Source organism: Fukomys damarensis, unplaced genomic scaffold (assembly GCF_012274545.1).
Source record: "Fukomys damarensis isolate Sample0158 unplaced genomic scaffold, DMR_v1.0_HiC HiC_scaffold_23, whole genome shotgun sequence".
NCBI lineage: Eukaryota > Metazoa > Chordata > Mammalia > Rodentia > Bathyergidae > Fukomys > Fukomys damarensis.
Window position 1 is genome coordinate 50,318,444 of NW_022900935.1, and position 16,365 is coordinate 50,334,808.

A 16,365-nucleotide genomic window follows, 5' to 3' on the forward strand; every position below is an offset into this window, starting at 1 on the left:
ATGGACATATATTTGTATAGGCAGAGATTTTTGCAGAAGGCTTTAGATGATGCTATGGGTTGCAGGTTAGAGCCAACAATCTTTTGGCATAAACTAAGTAGAAATCACAGTTGTCAAAGGGATATGCAGCAGGAGGAAAACCCCTGCAAACCCTGGAATGCAGTAGATAATGCAAGGGCATTAACTTAGTTGATAATATTTTCTAGTGGTAGGCAGTGATTACACGAAGGTGTATGTTTTCTGTGCATGACTTCCCTGCAGTTAACCAGAACCATTACATTGTCCTGTAACACTGGTTCGGTAGATTATAACACTATTTTATTTCCCTTGCTTAAAATGGCTGCCACATGGACTAGCAGCCTCCATGTTAAAATATGGATTCTCCCAGCAAGAGACAGGCTTTGTCTTCCCGTCATGCCTCTTCTCCCGCCAAAGAGTACTTACTACTTCCTCGCAGCTAGGGATGTCACAAGCCCCTCCTAGTGATGTCACTCACCTCCATCCCAGCTCAGGCTAACCCCACCCTGCTCCTATGAAAGAAGCTCCCTTTTGGGCCATGTTACTTCCTTTCCTTTGTTTGGAGACAGCCTGGCAAATCCTCCCCGTAATAAAGGCTTGTTATGGGTCTTAGTCTGGTCCTGGTTTCTGGCTCTTTTCACCTAACAACTAAGTCATCTTCACTGATGACAGATCAGCCAGCAGCTATCTGTCAACTGCCTACTGTGTGCAAACAACTGTGCCCCTGAGATGCCAGTGATGCGTAAGGCATGGTCATGTCCCCTGCCCCATAAAGGATGAGGGTAAAAGCCATCGACACAAATCCATTAATCATTGATGCAGGCATCACCTGTTTAATGAAGACCCAGATACGCCAAGCACCGGGTATCGAGCAGATCCTGTCCTCGCGGAGCTTACAGTCCAGCAGTGGGAGACACAAAGCCTTGCTACCCAAACAAAGAAACCACAAGTTATGCTGGATGTTGCAAAGGGAAGGAATGTGGCAGAGTGGTGGAGAAAAGTGGAGGGTGAGGGAGGACGCCTGCTAGGCAGGGTCGTTAGGGAGGGCTTTCCGAGGGGCTGAAGGAGGAGGAGTTAGCTATGGGGAGACACAGGGAAAGGGCTCTCGTCAAGGGACCAGAGCACTCAGAGCCCCAGCTTGGGGTGGACCTCAGATGGTCCAAGGACCTACAAGGAGGTCACACGAGGGGAGGTGACCCCATATGGGACTGGAAGGGGAGAAGGTCAAATTGCGAGGGCCCTGGAGACACGAGCGGTTGGATCCTTTGGTCCTGCAGGGGAGCATTGAGAGTCTATGCTTTATCCTTGAAGTTAATTCATTCAAGAGTGGAGGGGTTACGGGGCACAAGTACAAGAGGGGTGTTGGTTGAGAGACACATGCATTCATCCAAGACAAAAGCAGTGGAAGGACTCAACGCGTGGGGACAGGCCGATGTGAATGGACTGAAGAAATATTTAATTTAATTTAATTTTATTTTATTTAGTTTGGTACTGGGGATTGAACTTGGGAACTTGCACTTGTGAGGCAGGTGTGGGGCCACGGAGCTAAATCTGCAGTCCTCTGAAGAAATCTTTTAGAGGAAGAGCCCGCAGGACTTGCTGGCTGAGTAGCTTTGGAGTCACAGGTAGTAAAGATAAGGCAAGTACAAGAGAGCTCCAGATTCTAACTTCATGCGTACTATCCACTATAACACAGGAAAGTAAAAAAGCAAGACTTTTTTCTGCCTAGGTAGTGAATGATTCATTAACTAGGAGATTATCTAGAGTTCTCTTTCAAGCAGGCTAAGTTGGAGGCAGCCATGAGCCTTCCCAATGGATGATCCTGTCCCAAGAGGTAGTACAAGTTGCATGAGGGTGAGACCACATGCTAGAGGGGCAGAGGGAGCGGGGGTACTTCCGCCCCGAGGATTTAAGAAAGGTCTTACGGGAAGGCAGCGGCCACATGAAAATAAAAGACTCCTTAAATTATATATCTAGCTAGATAGATACCTGTATCTACATCTTATCTGTCAATTTTCTGTCTATCTTCTTTCTGTGTGGTTTACTGGAGAGCTGAAAATCACTGCAGTTTCCTCCCACCGATCATCTTGATTCTGTGAGGCCCTTAATGGTCCTGACCAACTCTCAGAAAGTCCACAACTTTCCCATCACTTTAGATATCAACCCTTGGCCCAGTTTCAGTCTCAGAGAAGCCCACACTCTCTGCTTCCTCATGAATGTTTCAAGTTCCTCTTTTCTGAAAATCACTGTGGTAGAATTCCCTTTCATTGCAAGATGTCCTGTGAGTGCTTGTCTCAAACAAAGTCGCCCTCTGTGGCTGCCACTTCTGGACGCCATTTTGTCAAGAACATTGTCACAGGGTTTCCTGTTCAGGAGAACTAGGGAGCAAGGAGGTTATAAATTATTTTCTTTGAATTTACTTTATTCTGGTTCTGTTATTGTTTCTACGCCAAACTGATATTGTTTCAAAAAAAAAAAATCATGGATTCTGGGATAGGTCCCAACGGGTGCTATTTTTATTTTGAAATGGGGTCCCATTAAGTCATTAAGCTGTCCAGGCTGAACTCAAACTTTCGATCTTCCTGCCTCAGCCTTTCAGAGTCCCAGGGTTACAGACCACGATGCCTGGCAGGGGCAGGTTTCTTTAACTTTCAGGAGCACCGCTGGTTCATCTTTGGATGGGAAGATGCCGTGAATCTTGCAGGACTGTTGTGATGGTCAAATGAGACGGTGTGAGTAGCGTGCCTGGCACATCTGAGACACTGAGTGCCTATTCCTGCTTTCTTTTGACACTGATTTATTATAACAAACCAGATAGATGGATTCTGACGAGTAGGCTTGACTCCAGTGCTTCCTCTTGAGCGTTTCCACTGGGCCCACTTAGCAGGGTTACTTCTGCTTTTTTTGGAGGAAGTGCAAGATATCTGTGCAGCTGAATTCTATAAATGAAAGTACAGTTAGAGAACATGATATGTTTTGGCTAGAATAAGAACAACTCATCTTCACATTTGGCACTGGATAATTTTCTAATCATGCTCATTATCAAGAGCAAACGCATGGTGACTTCTGTAAAGGGAACTTCAGTTCTACAAAGCAGGGAGATGGGCTCTACCCTCTGGCTTTCTCACACTTGGTCAGGCCACACTGCCAGGGGTCAGCCCTGTTGCCCACGGGCCCTGCCCAGCCCACTGTGAGCTTCTTGACTTCCTTAGAAGGAGGTATTTCATCTTTAGGTCCACAGCTTAGCAAAGGAGCTCAATGCACCCTGTGAATGAGTGAGTGTTACTGTCTGGATATTGCCTGAGTGTTTCCCCAAAGGCCCAGAAGTTTGGTGCTCAATGTAATGGTATTAAGATGTGGTGGGCCCCTGCCCTGCCCCATAGTGGAATTGAACCAGGGCTATCCCCCTGAGCTAACCCTCAGCCCGATGACCATGAAGATGATGATGATGATGATGTTGATTTGCAACAGGGTCTCACTAAATGATACAGGCTGGGCTTGAACTTGCGATCCTCCTGCCTCAGCCTCCCGGATTGCTGCGATTACAGATGTGCACCCCCACCCTCCTAAGCAGTGCATATAATTCTGGCAAAACTTAGCTTTTGTGAGAGCAGGTAGACATAAAAGAGCCAGCCTGGTCCCGCCCCTGCCTCCCTGCGCACATGCGTGCCCCTCCTGGTTGCCACCGTCTTCCTTACTGCTCCTCCCTCACACCGCGTGAGGCAGCCAGAGGGGCCCTGGCTGGAAACCATGGCGTCTGGACTTTCTAGTCACCAGAACCGCTAGCTGAATAAGCTTGTTTTCCGTATACATTACCCAGTGACAGCTGTTCTCTAACAGCAGTGCAGAATGGGACTGAGGTGGAAGCCAGTCTGCTCGTCCCTTCGAGGGGTGCTTTCCCGCGTCTAGACCTGGGCCCTGTGAGGTGCTGAACTCTCAGCTCAGTGAAACAGAGACCATCGTGCAGCCAGACACTGTATCCCGCTCAGCAACTTGCTCCCCTCAGTCATCCTTCCTTCCCCTAGCTCTTCTAGTGGGCTCTGGAGTTGCTCCCCGAAACTGCAGCTGCTTCTGCACCCCTCACCCCACTTGGGTCACCAGCTCCAAACGCGGGGTTCTCGGGTAGGGTCCGTGCAGTTACTTGAAGGAGTTACTTTCGGCCAGAAAAGAACACAGGAAGCCTCAAAATTGGGTAGGGTAGAACTCAGCCCTTACTGACTCAGCCCTGCTTTCTGCTCCACTCTTCCGTTTGTCTCTCTTGAGGCTGCCAGATCCAGATTTTCTTTGCTTTTGCATCATCTTTTATTGGCTCTTTTTTTCTGCGGCTGGAGATGGAACTCAGGGGTGCTCTGTCACTGAGCTACATCCCTAGCCTTTCGCCCAGGCTGGCCTCAAACTTGCAGCCTTCCTGTTTCAGCTTTCTAAGTAGCTAGAATCACAGGCATGGGCCACCACAGCTGGAGTCATTTACTGACAGCTAATCCTGTGCCTGCCCTCTGCTGTTTACTGGCCTGCTGCTAACATCGGGTGAATGTGGACCTCATCCAGCACTTCTTTTATCTTGGAGCAGAAGGGGCCCTTCATCACGTCTGTCTGGGGGCTCTGCACGGTCCCGTAGGCTGAGGGTCTAGGGGGCCATGGAGGTGTGCCTACCAGGACCCTGTATCCCACTTTTCTTTTCTTTTTTCTTTTTGGTGTTTTGAGACAGGGTCTCACTGTATAGTTGAGACTGATCTGGAATTCACTATGGAGCCCAGGCTGGTCTCGAACTCACAGAAATCCTCCTGCCTCAGCCTCCCAAGTGCTGGGATTACAGGCATGCGCCACCACGCCCGGAGCCCACTTTTCTACTTCACAGTCTGGATACCCAGCCCCTAATTCCTTCCCTAGTCAGGTCAGAGCCCACTTCTAAGGCCTTCCTGAGTCTCCTCCCACAGGGTGAGCACTCAGGATGAGCCAGGGAGCTGTTTGTGGGTGTCACTTGGTTGTGCAGGCTGGGGGTCCATATGCACGGGAGGCCTCTCGGATTGCAGGTTGCAGGTGAGAGCAGGTGGAAAGGAGGACAGGCTGGGGCTAGAACTGAGTATTAGCTTTCTGTTGCTGGGACAAAATGTCTGACATATGAAACTTACGGGAGGAAGGATTTAAGGGTTTGTTTTAGTTCATGGTTTCTGTCCATGGTTGGCTGACTCCAAGGCAGGAACATCAGGGCAGAAGGAAAATTACTCACCTCACTGCAGCCAGGAAACAGCATGAGAGAGCCAGAAAGGCAGGAAGGTCCAGAGGACAAGAATCACCTTCCAACTTATGCCCCCTGTGGCCTGCTTCCTCCAGCAGCACATTTAGCTATGAACCCATCCATGGGTCAATCCACTGATGAGGTTATTGCCCTCGTGACCTGATTACTTTCCAAGAACCCCATCTTTGAACACATAAGCCACTCCACCCAGTCACACTAGCGTTTGGTAAGTTCCGTTCAAGGAGGCATCTAGCTGTAAATCACAGCTGTTCTGGTTACTAGCTAGGTCCTTCTCATCTGTAAAATGGGAGTGATACCAACAAGCTACATAAGGCTACACACATACAGTGCTTTACACAGGGTCTGACATTTAACTGGCACTTAATAAATGGCGGTGTTCGAGTGACACAAATCGTGCCAGTGAAACTAAGGACTTTGCCCAGGAACGACGACTCGGGCCTTTCTGATTCTTGGAACCCTGGCAGTGCTGCCAGTCAGCTCTGTGTTCAGTGCAGAGTTGCTTCCTCTGCCTTGTCTGACACCTCGTGGAAGATCTACTTGGTTGTGACTTAAAGAGCCTCAGTGGGCCAGGGATTTAGCTCAGTGGCACTGCCCCTTTCTTGCACCCCTGAGGTCCTGAGTTCGAGCCCCAGGTACCCGCCCCAAAAAGAAAGAAAGAACCTCAGGGACTAACAAGTTAATGCTCCTGTGCTGCTTGTGTCTGTTGCAGTTCAGGTACTGGGTGCACAGTAGCCATCGGGACATGGCTCTGAGTGACCTTTCTAGAACACTTTCCAGGTCCATGCATTGGAGAGCTGTGTGGTGACCATCACATCTGTCTCCTTCCAGATGGACACAGCTGTCCTTCACGCCTGCTGCTGCTGCCGTTGCTGATTCCAGTGTCACTTTTGGTGTTGGTGGCAATAGTGCTGGTTTGTTTGATACCAAAATGGAAAGCAAGTATGTTCCTCAGCACTGATTTCCCACGGGCTCTGGATACGACAGCAGGGCAGAGGGTGAAGAGGAAAGGAAGGGGAATCAGAAATGTGATGGGGAGAAGTTGAAAAGAGGGGCAGCAGACAGACTTCCTGGATGGCCGGCCCACGGGACAGCCTTTCTTGATGTGGGCTGCAGGGGGCGCTACATCAGGATGTGCAGGTGGCGTGGTTATCCCGAGGCTTGCTTGACACTTGGCCGCCACCGTTTGAAATTCTTAGTAATTTTTGTATTCTTTTAAAAATTCTTTTTAAGCAATGGTAAATTACACAGAACATGTTCCGTTTTACTTCTTCTTCTTTGTGACACTGGGGACTGGGGATTTATGGACTCGCTAGACAAGTGCTCTGCTGCTGAACCGCAGAGCTAGCCCCCCCCCACGTTTGGGGCGGTACTGGAGACTGAACCCAGGGCCTTCACAGTGACCTACATCCCCAGCCCTTTTAAAACATTTTTTGAGACAGATTCGATCCTCAGTGCACGTGCATGTGTCTACACACACACACACACACACGAAAATCAGATGTCCCAACTTCTACAGCGCATACATCTAAAAAACATCTCCCCTGCCAGGGATTTAGCTCAGTGGTGCCGACACCTGCCTCGAAAGCACAAGGACCCGAGTTCAATCCCTGGTACCCGCCCCCCAAAAAAGTCTCCTCTTCTTATAGAAACTCAGGTTCTTGCAGAAGTGCCATTAATATTTTTGGTTACTGCTGAAACAGAACCAAGCTGGATCGCTGACTGTCTCCTGAAAATGTCACAAAGCTTCTTACAGATTCTTCTCTTTAGGAAGAAAGAAACCACATGTGACTGTTTTCCATGTAATCTGACTGGGGAAACACGTTCCTCACAGGCCCTGGGAGCGAGTTAGGGATGCACTGCTTGGAGAGTGGGTGTTTCAGATACATCTGTGGTCTGCCCCACTAAGCAGCAATCTGGTCAATGGAGTGGGTCACCCTTTCAGAACTCGGGGGGTTCTGTTGGTTGGCCAAAGAGACAGAGAAAAACGTATCTGAATTGGCTCAATGTAATCATTTTATACCAACGTATGTAGGAAAAGCTACGAGAGAGAATGTACCAGAGGACCCTGGAGATTTACCCATGGGAGGTGCACTGTACGAAAATGTCTGTAAAGATCAAGCAGGTAAGAGAACACTGTTGGGTCTTTGGGTGGGTTTGGTTGGTTGCTTGGGGGTTCTTGTCTTTTTAAAGTTCATCCAGAACTAAAGTAGTAGAGTAGAAAGTCTCCCTCCCATCTGATGTCCTGACTCACCCCCCTCACAGATAGCCTCGCACCAAATGAAGTTCAGATGTCTCCGGAAGGCCATTCTACACCTTAATTTTCTCACTTGATTTTTTTGCATATACCTTGGAGATTTTTATATGAATTCAGAATGCTATAGACTCTGTTCCAAAGTTTTTCATTATATAGCACTTTTTTTTTTTCATTATATAGTTTTAAAGATATTTTCGGGCCGGGGATTTAGTTCAGTGGTTCTGCCACCCGCTTCCGCAAGCACAAGGACCCAAGTTCAATCCCAGGCAACAAAATAAATAAATAAATAAAATGAAGATATTTTAAATTTTATTTTAATTGACAAATATGCCTGTAATCCCAGCTACTGGGGATGCGGAAGCAGGAGGTTCTCGAGTTTTAGAACAGCCTTGGGAAACTTAGCAAGACTGTCTCTAAATAAAATTTAAAAGACGGGGAATTTAGCTCCGCAGTAGAGTGTTTGCCTGGCATGCACAAGGACACTTGGTTCAATCCCAGTACAATAAAAAAAAAAAAAGTCACACGTGGTTTGTTGTTTTGAAATACAAACACACTAGTTTTTTGCTTTTGTTTGTGCAGTGCAGGGGATTAGACCCATATAACCTCTGAAAGGGGTCTCGCGTGCCCCCTTCGGGTGTCCCCTTCCCAATGAGGTCACTCACGCACCGAGACGTCCGACAGGAGATCTTTATTGCAGAGAGTCAGGCAGAGCACAAAGGCCGGGAGGCGGGGAGAGAGAGAGCAGAAAGAGAGAGGAGGAAGAAGAAGCAGGAGAAGACAAGAACAAAGAAAGGAAGGTCCTTTTATCAGTTTTGGGGTGGGCTATTGCTTATTTAGGAGGAGTGAGCTACTTTTAACCTAGCACAGGCCAGATTGCTTTTATGGGCCCAGCCCTGCAGACACAGGTTTCAACTTTCCTGGACCACTGTGGCCTTGTGGGGGGAGGGAAACCAGAGATAAGGGCATGAGGTCATTTTAGGAGCCAAGGTGTACCAGGGGAATGCAGCCTGTGAGGCGGCGTCACAGCATACTTTAACATGATCAGTTCCCTAACAAGCTCATACACGGTAGATACGTGCTAGTGAGAGCACATAACACCTACTTACTCTCTTAGTGATCTTCAAGAATCCAATACCTTTGATTTGGTTTGGACTGGTTTGCAGTACTAGTGTAAGACTCAAAGTCTCAATTCCACTCCACGGAGCGTGAACAGACAAAAAGGCCTCCACGATGCTGGGCCCTAAAACCCAGCGAGGCTCCCGGGAGCTCGACGGAGAAACGAGAAACCCAGGAAGGAACACACCAGGCTAGATGGTAAAGAGACCTTTATTAGTCTGGCCGGACGGCACTCCTGGCGCCAGGTAGCTCAGAGAGGCAACTGCTCAGGGGCTGAGTTCCTTTTATAGGGTTTTTCTAAACAAAAAGGGCATTCAGAGAACTACCAGAGGACAACATTCCAAACACATTGCTTATCTCATGCAGGAAATTTTCTATGGTCACCTCTCGTCATACCATTTGCCCGGCGGAGCAATTGGCATATGAAGAAGCGCAGTCTCTGGCCTATTAGCATGGAGTCACTTTAGCTTATTCAAGTCTTACACTAGGGATCAAGCCGAGGGCCTTCACACTGAGCTACAATCTCAGCCTCTTTTTAAATTTTTGTTATTTGTTTGTTTTGGGGTTTTTGTTTTGTTTTGTTTTGCTTTTTTGGGTTTTTTGAAGACAGGTTTTCACTAAGTTGCCACAGTGGGACTTGAACTAGAGATCTTTCTGCCTCAGCCTCTCAAAGTGCTGGGATTACAGGCGTGTGCCTCTGCAGGGGCTCAGAGCTGCATCATTTACTGTTGTGCTGTACAGTCTGTGCTCCCCTCTCCAGCAAGCATCACAGGCTGCTTTCTGATGAAGGAGACGTAAGGCCTTTCACTGTGACAGTACCAGCTGCGTTGAGTGCTTCCCTATGACCATTCCCTGCCTTAACGCAACACCACCACCTCTGAGTCATGACCTTCCTGTTTTGCAAATGGGGAATTTGTGGCCGAGGTGGGGTCAAAGCAATGTGTTTCCACCACACAAAATGGCAAAGGGTCTGCCAAGTCCACAGCCTTGACGCCACTGCCCCCGTGTGGTCAGAGACTCACAGAACTGGCCCTTTAACTCGGCCTCGTCTTTTTCCAGGCGCCCAAGACTCCCAGGAGATACAGTATGTTACCCCGGTCTTCCGAGAGTCGGCCCGCAGGGAGCCAGGTGAGCCACAGCTCTCCACAACAGATGTCACCGAAATGCCACAGAGGTTCCCCATGACGTCTCCATGACCTGGGCTTTGGGTCCAAGGATGGAGGGGACGGGTGCACCCCAGGAAGCAGCAGTAACTGATAGCTCAGCTTCTATAAACTCCCCAGGAGAACAGGGGTGGGAGGAGAGAGAGGGGTGGGGAAGACACTGTCCCCACAAGGAGGCACAGTCATTACGATACCAAAACATTTTCACAAATAAATTATTTACCTCAGTCCTGGAAAACAAAACAAAAAACCAGCTACTATTTGGTTTTGTCAGGCCACCCAGCACTTTGAAACAATTTCTTTTAAGAGGCCTTCTGACACATATCCTAAGTTTACTAGATTTCCGCCCCCCTCTTTGTATTTCAGAGCCCTGTCGTGAAGGTAAAACTGGTTGTGTCTATTCTGAACTCAACTTGTGAAATGTAAAGAAACCACTTAGTGTAAGACACTTTCTTAAAGGTGATTTACATGAAAACAAAGAAAATACAACGGCACTCTAAAAAGTCTAGCTTCAACCAGGCATGATGGACTGTACCTATAATCCCAGCACTCAGGAGGCTGAGGCAGGAAGATTGAGCGCTTGAGGTCAGCCTTGGCTACAAAGCAAGTTTGAAGGTAGCCTGGACTGCACAGAGAGACGCTCTCAAACAAACAAAAAACAAAAAATTAAAAATATGTAAAGTGAATCTCCATTTTTCATAATGAAACGTTATTCCTTTGGCTCTTTTGGATGCATACCAACCCTGTGATCAGACAGCAGCTTGGTCAGCTGGGACCCATTGGGAATTGTTTTAGAACACACGTGCTATTTGCAGACGTGGGCCCTTCTGTGCCTTCCAATACCCCTCCCCCAAAAAATATTTGTTTGTTTTGTTTTTGGTACCAGGGATCAAACTCAGGTCCTTGCGCTTATGAGGCAGGTGCTGGAACCACTGAGCTAAATCCCCAGCCCCCCAATATCATTTTTAAAATAACGATTCTTAGGCCACGGTGCTCTTAATAAATGGATCCTGGAGACATTCCAGTCACCATCTTGCTGGATTCCTCATTCCCAAGTCCACCAAGGGTTCAAAAGCAAAAACACAAAGCAAAATTCGTGTCTAAATACAGGCGACCCTACATCCCTGTAAAGGGAACAAAACCAAGAGGAAGACGTAAGAGTCATAAATATATAGGCACCAAATACCAGTGCACCCAACTCTATAAAACAAATATTAACAGACGTGCAAGATCAGACACGTGCTAAGACAATTGTAGAGGGGGAACTCACTACCCCAGTGTCACAAGTAGATGGATCAACTAGACAAAAAAATCAACAAAGAAATATCAGAACGGAACCCAACTTTTGAACAAATGGACTTAGTAAATGTCTATAGAATGTTCCACCTCACAACATCAGAATACACACTCTTTTCTGCTGCACATGGGGCGTTCTCCAAAACAGCACACATACTAGCTCATAGAACACGCTTAAGTAAATGCAAAGGAATTGAATCTACCCCATGCTTATTATCACACTATAGTGCCATGAAATTGGAAATTGATGACAAAAGTAACCACAAAAACTTCATAAACACATAGAAATTAAATAGCACCCTCCTGAACAACCAGTGGGTCACAGATGAAATTAAAGAAATTAGGCAGTTTCTATAATTAAACAATAATGCCAATTCAACATACCAGAATTTAAGGGACACAGTGAAAGCAGTCATATGAGGGAAATCTATAGCAGTGAATTCTCATATCAGAAAAACAGTGAGCTCAAATAACCTAGCGTTGGACCTCCAGCTTCTAAAAAAAGAGCAAGTCAAACTCAAATCTTGTAAGAGGGAAGAAATTATAAAGATCACAGCAGAAGTCAACTCAATGGAGACTAAGAAAACAATACTAAGCATCAATGAATTGAAGAGCAGGTTCTTTGAAATGTTAAATAAAATTGACAAACCCTTAGCCAACTTTACTAAAAAAAAAAAAAAAGGTAAGAAAAGACTCCAATCCTCCCCCGCAGAAAAGACTTAAATCCATGCAATTAGGAATGAAAAGGGTGAAATCACAACAGATCCTGCAGAAACACAGAAGATCAACAATACCTGTTTTGAGAACCTGTATTCTAACAAAATGGAAAACACAGAAGAAATGGACTGATTCCTAGACACACATGAATCACCAAAGTTGAATCAAGAAGATATAAAAATTCTAAATAGCCCAATATCAGTCAATGAAATCAAAGATGTAAATTAAAACCTACCAACAAAGAAAAGCCCAAGCCCTGATGGATTCACTGCTGAATTCCACAAGAAATTTAGAGAAGGCTTAATGCCACCACTTCCCAAACTCTTTAATTAAATTGAAAGGGAAGCAACGGCTCCCCAAATCAGTCCTGGAAGCAAGCAGTACCCAGATTCCAAAACCAGAGAAAGATTCAACCAAAACAGAGAACCATAGGCCAATCTCCCTAATGAACATTGACACAAAAATGCTCAATAAAATACTGGCAAACAGAATGTAGCAAATCATAAAAGAAGATTATACACCATGATCAAGTATGATTCATCCCAGGGATGCAGGGACAGTTCAATATTTGCAAATCAATAAATGTAGGCTGGGCGTGGTGGCGCATGCCTATAATCCCAGCACTCCGGAGGCTGAGGCAGGAGGATTGTTGTGAGTTCGAGACCAGCCTGAGCTACATAGTGAGTTCCAGGTCAGTCTCAACTACATAGTGAGACCTGTCTCGGGCTGGGGATTTAGCTTAGTGGTTCCGCCGCCTGCCTTGCAAGCGCGAAGACCTGAGTTCGATCCCCAGTACCAAAAAAAAAAACCCAAAACATAGTGAGACCCTGTCTCAAAAAACAAAAAAAACAATCAATCAATCAATCAATGTAATACATCATATTAATAGAGCAAATGGCAAAAACCATACGATCATCTCAATAAATGCGAAAAGCCATACAAAGTCCAATACCCATTCATAATAATTTTTTAAAAATACTGTAGAAAAGTGTAGGGTTTTATCTCAATCTAATAAAAGCCATCTATGACAAAACAACAGCTAACAAAAAAAAATTTTTGTATGTGTGTCAGGGATCGAACTCAGGACCTTGCACTTGCGAGGCAGGCGCAGCACCACTGAGCTAAATCCCCAGCCCTCCACCAGGTTGTTAAGTGGCTCTCAAGCGAGCACTGACAATGGACAGTATCAGAGCCCTCTGCAGTGGCTTCCGGTCTCCTGCTTGGTGCTACAACACATGGCAAGAAGAAAAACTTAGAGACAGAGTTAAAGAGTCAGATACGGGAGCCAGGATGTCCAGTGCTTGTGCAATCAGAGGCTTGAACAAGCAAAAGCCCCGAATGCTTAGAGCTGCTGCCATTTATTGGTGGCATCACAGTATAAAAGGGGCTATGTGAAGGGTCTACTTGGAGTTGCTATGGGTACGTTGCTGATGCAGGCAAGGCTTGTAAAAGAAGAGACAACACATTCTTGAATTAGGAACTGAACAAAGTATAGCCTGTGGTTAATAATTAACCTTGTCTTTTCAGTAAAGAGCATTTTAACTTTGGGAATAGAATTTGGGTGAGAGTTACTCTGACCTGGGCAGGCACATAGGGTTTAGCCAGACTTGCTCCTATAAACAAGCCAACTGTGGGGTTAACTCTTTACAGCCTGCACTGCTTACAGCCCGCTTTGGGCATCATCAACAGGGCGGTCCCCCACAGGACAGGGGATCCCCACGCTTCCCTCAGCCCTCTGGGCTGGCCCAGTGCTTCCCGCACGTCTCCTGGTCTCTCGTCTCATCCTGCTCCTCCCTGAATCCAGCATCTGAGCCACTCACTAATGTCCGGGAACATGACTGTGTCCTCCCCACACCAAAATCAGATGACCCAGACCCCAAGCACTGCTGGAGCTCTGCCTGCGGGAAAGATTCCTCCTTCCCCACTGCCTGCTGGACTGCCCTGACTGACCAGCAGCAGTCTATTTCTGAATCTCACCAAAATATCAAGCCAACCCAACCCAACCCTGTTTTTTGTTTGTTAGGAGACTGTGTCACCCGTTCATGTGCCTCACTTTCTGCCCTATGGATTTGCTTGGGTCTAGTGCTAAATGTCCCACTTCATTTATGCAATAGATTGCTGGTTTCTCCCCCGATCTTTTACTTAGTAGAGCAAATACTCCTCCCTTCCCGTCGGGCATCTCTGGTCACATAGTCACTGGAGATCCTGTGCTCCAGAATGAATTGTGCTGGACTGCCCAGTGGCACGCCAGGAGTTGTGTTTCAAGTGGTAAGTTCTTCTTTGGGGCAGATGGGGGCATGGCCTTGCTACGGAACCTATGAGTTGGGTATTTTCACACCGATTTATGACGAATACCTCTAGCATCCCTAGACCTGCCGGTCAGATGGCCTGAGCAGCAGGGCGGCCAGACTGAGCCTGGGTGTGAATCACACTCAAAATTTACAGTCTCCCCACTGGGTGTGGTGGTGCATGCCTGTAATGCCAGAACTATGGAGGATTGCAAATTCGAGTCCAGCAAGGAGCCCAGCATGGGCAAATTAGCAATTTAGAAAGACCCTGTCTCAAAATTTAAAAATGAAAGGGCCAAGGATGTGATGTAGCTCAGTGCAAAGGCCCCAGATTCAGTCCTTGGTTTCACACACAAACGTACACACCAAATCAGTGTCCCTTTAGATAAGATTGTAATCAGTTGGAGAGAGTTGCAGCTATGCTATGGACAGCTGTGTGTCTTTTTCAAGTGACTTTAAACCTTTTATTCTGGTAGGAATTAAAAGACACATTTGCCAAAGGGAGAGCTGTGCACCATGAGCACAGATGGTGTTCAACCGTCCCGCACGGCAGCTCAGGTGGGAACCTCCTGTCATCTACCATCTCCCGGGTCTGCAGTGGCCACGGAGGTGGCTCTGGTCTCTAGTGCTCTCCCCAGAATCTGCCATTGCTCCTGGTTTGCCATCTTGGCTGGGAACAGATGGGCAGTGTCAAGAGCCTGGTCCTCCTATAGAGATGGCCTACGGGGAACTGGGGGGAGGGCTCTGCCGGCTGTATAGCCACCCATTTCTACAACCAGGAACCAAGAAAATGACTGTAAGGTGGCTCTGCAGGATACTGGACCCAACCTGAGAAAAAGCTTAGACTAGTACTTGGCTTATTACCTAGCTTGCATGCACTCCGTCTTGTCATCTTTTTTTTTTGAGACAGGGTCTAACTATGTAGTTGAGACTGACCTGGAACTCACTATGTAGCCCAGGCTGGTCTCAAACTCACAGTGATCCTCCTGCCTCAGCCTCCCGAGTGCTGGGATTACAGGCATGAGCCACCACGCCCATTTTTTTCACTCCATTTTTAAAAAGCATCTTGAGTCTCGTGGAATCAGTTTCAGCACAGACCTTGTATCTAGCGGCCTGCAAAATTCCCCAAATGAACTGCAGCCTCTTTTCTTCAGTGTATATATACACTTCGTCTGCTAAAGAGCTACAGAAACCTTTAAGGAAGGACTGAGGAAATATTTGTCATATGCACTTGTTGCTTACCAGGGGCCTTTCCTCAAGATCTGGTATCTCTATCATTTGATGGGTGTGAGAAATGATTCAGATTTGGAAATGGGCAGGAATTCATGACTTCCCATTTCAATGTTGCTGCCAGTCTTCCATGTGGCTTCCTTGAAATCTTTTTCTTTTTTTGGTTGTTGCCGTATGAACAATACTGTCATTGGTTGCCTGTTCCTCTCACTCTTTGCATACCTAGGTCCTATCATGAGTTCTAGACATTCTGATCTTTTCCCCCGCTGAGGTCATCACATCAGCCTTGCCTCCCACACTTACTTATGTGCCACCACCTCAGCCCTGCTGCTGAGGAATTCAGCCATTCCCATCGGCAGCAGGGCCAGGGCTGGGTGGCAGCTTCCACCACTAACTCTGACTGACAGAGGGAAGCCACCACTGAGGTTTTCCTCCACCCGTCCATTTGAATTGCTTTAGTAAAGGAAATGTCCTCTAAGTCCACTTGAAGAACCAGACAGCTGTCTCCCCTAATACATTAATTGCTCTCATCTCCTTCTCTGAGCCTCCTGGCTCCCTCCCTCAGTAATTTACTCAGACCCTTCTGGCATCTCCACAGTATTTGCTACAGGCTCGACTGTCCAACAGAAATCGGCTGTGAACCAAATAGGTGTGTCTACATTTTTCTAGTTGCTCTAATAAAAAAATAAAAAGAGATAAAATTAATCGGAATCATTGTTTTGTTTTATTTGCTTTTTTGATATCGGAGATCAAACTCAGGACCTTAAGCTTGCAGGGCAGGCAGCAGCACCACTGAGCTATATCTTCGGCCCTGGAATCAATATATCTTATTTAACATATATCTTATTTAATCCACTAGGTATAAAATTGCCTCATTTCAACAACTTCCACCAGCCCTACTGCACCAAAATGTAGGAGTCACTTTAGACGCATATTTAGGAACAGCTCCATATGTTGACAGGACACCAAATGCTACTTCTGTTGTCCAGTTTTGTATTCCAGACCTCCAGCTCAGCGCCCTCA

General features: G+C 46.8%; 1 protein-coding gene across 1 annotated transcript in view; it reads left to right on the top strand.

The window, feature by feature from the left end:
- The window catches only part of Milr1 (mast cell immunoglobulin like receptor 1), a 51,001-nt gene extending 40,318 nt beyond the window's left edge, over positions 1 to 10,683 (top strand). The window contains exons 8-11 of the mRNA XM_033767410.1: positions 6,107 to 6,217; positions 7,311 to 7,400; positions 9,708 to 9,776; positions 10,178 to 10,683. Of these exons, the coding sequence (XP_033623301.1) occupies positions 6,107 to 6,217; positions 7,311 to 7,400; positions 9,708 to 9,776; positions 10,178 to 10,230 (323 nt within the window). The 3' untranslated portion in view covers positions 10,231 to 10,683. The remainder of the gene's footprint in view (positions 1 to 6,106; positions 6,218 to 7,310; positions 7,401 to 9,707; positions 9,777 to 10,177) is intronic.
- The last annotated feature ends 5,682 nt before the right edge of the window (positions 10,684 to 16,365 follow it).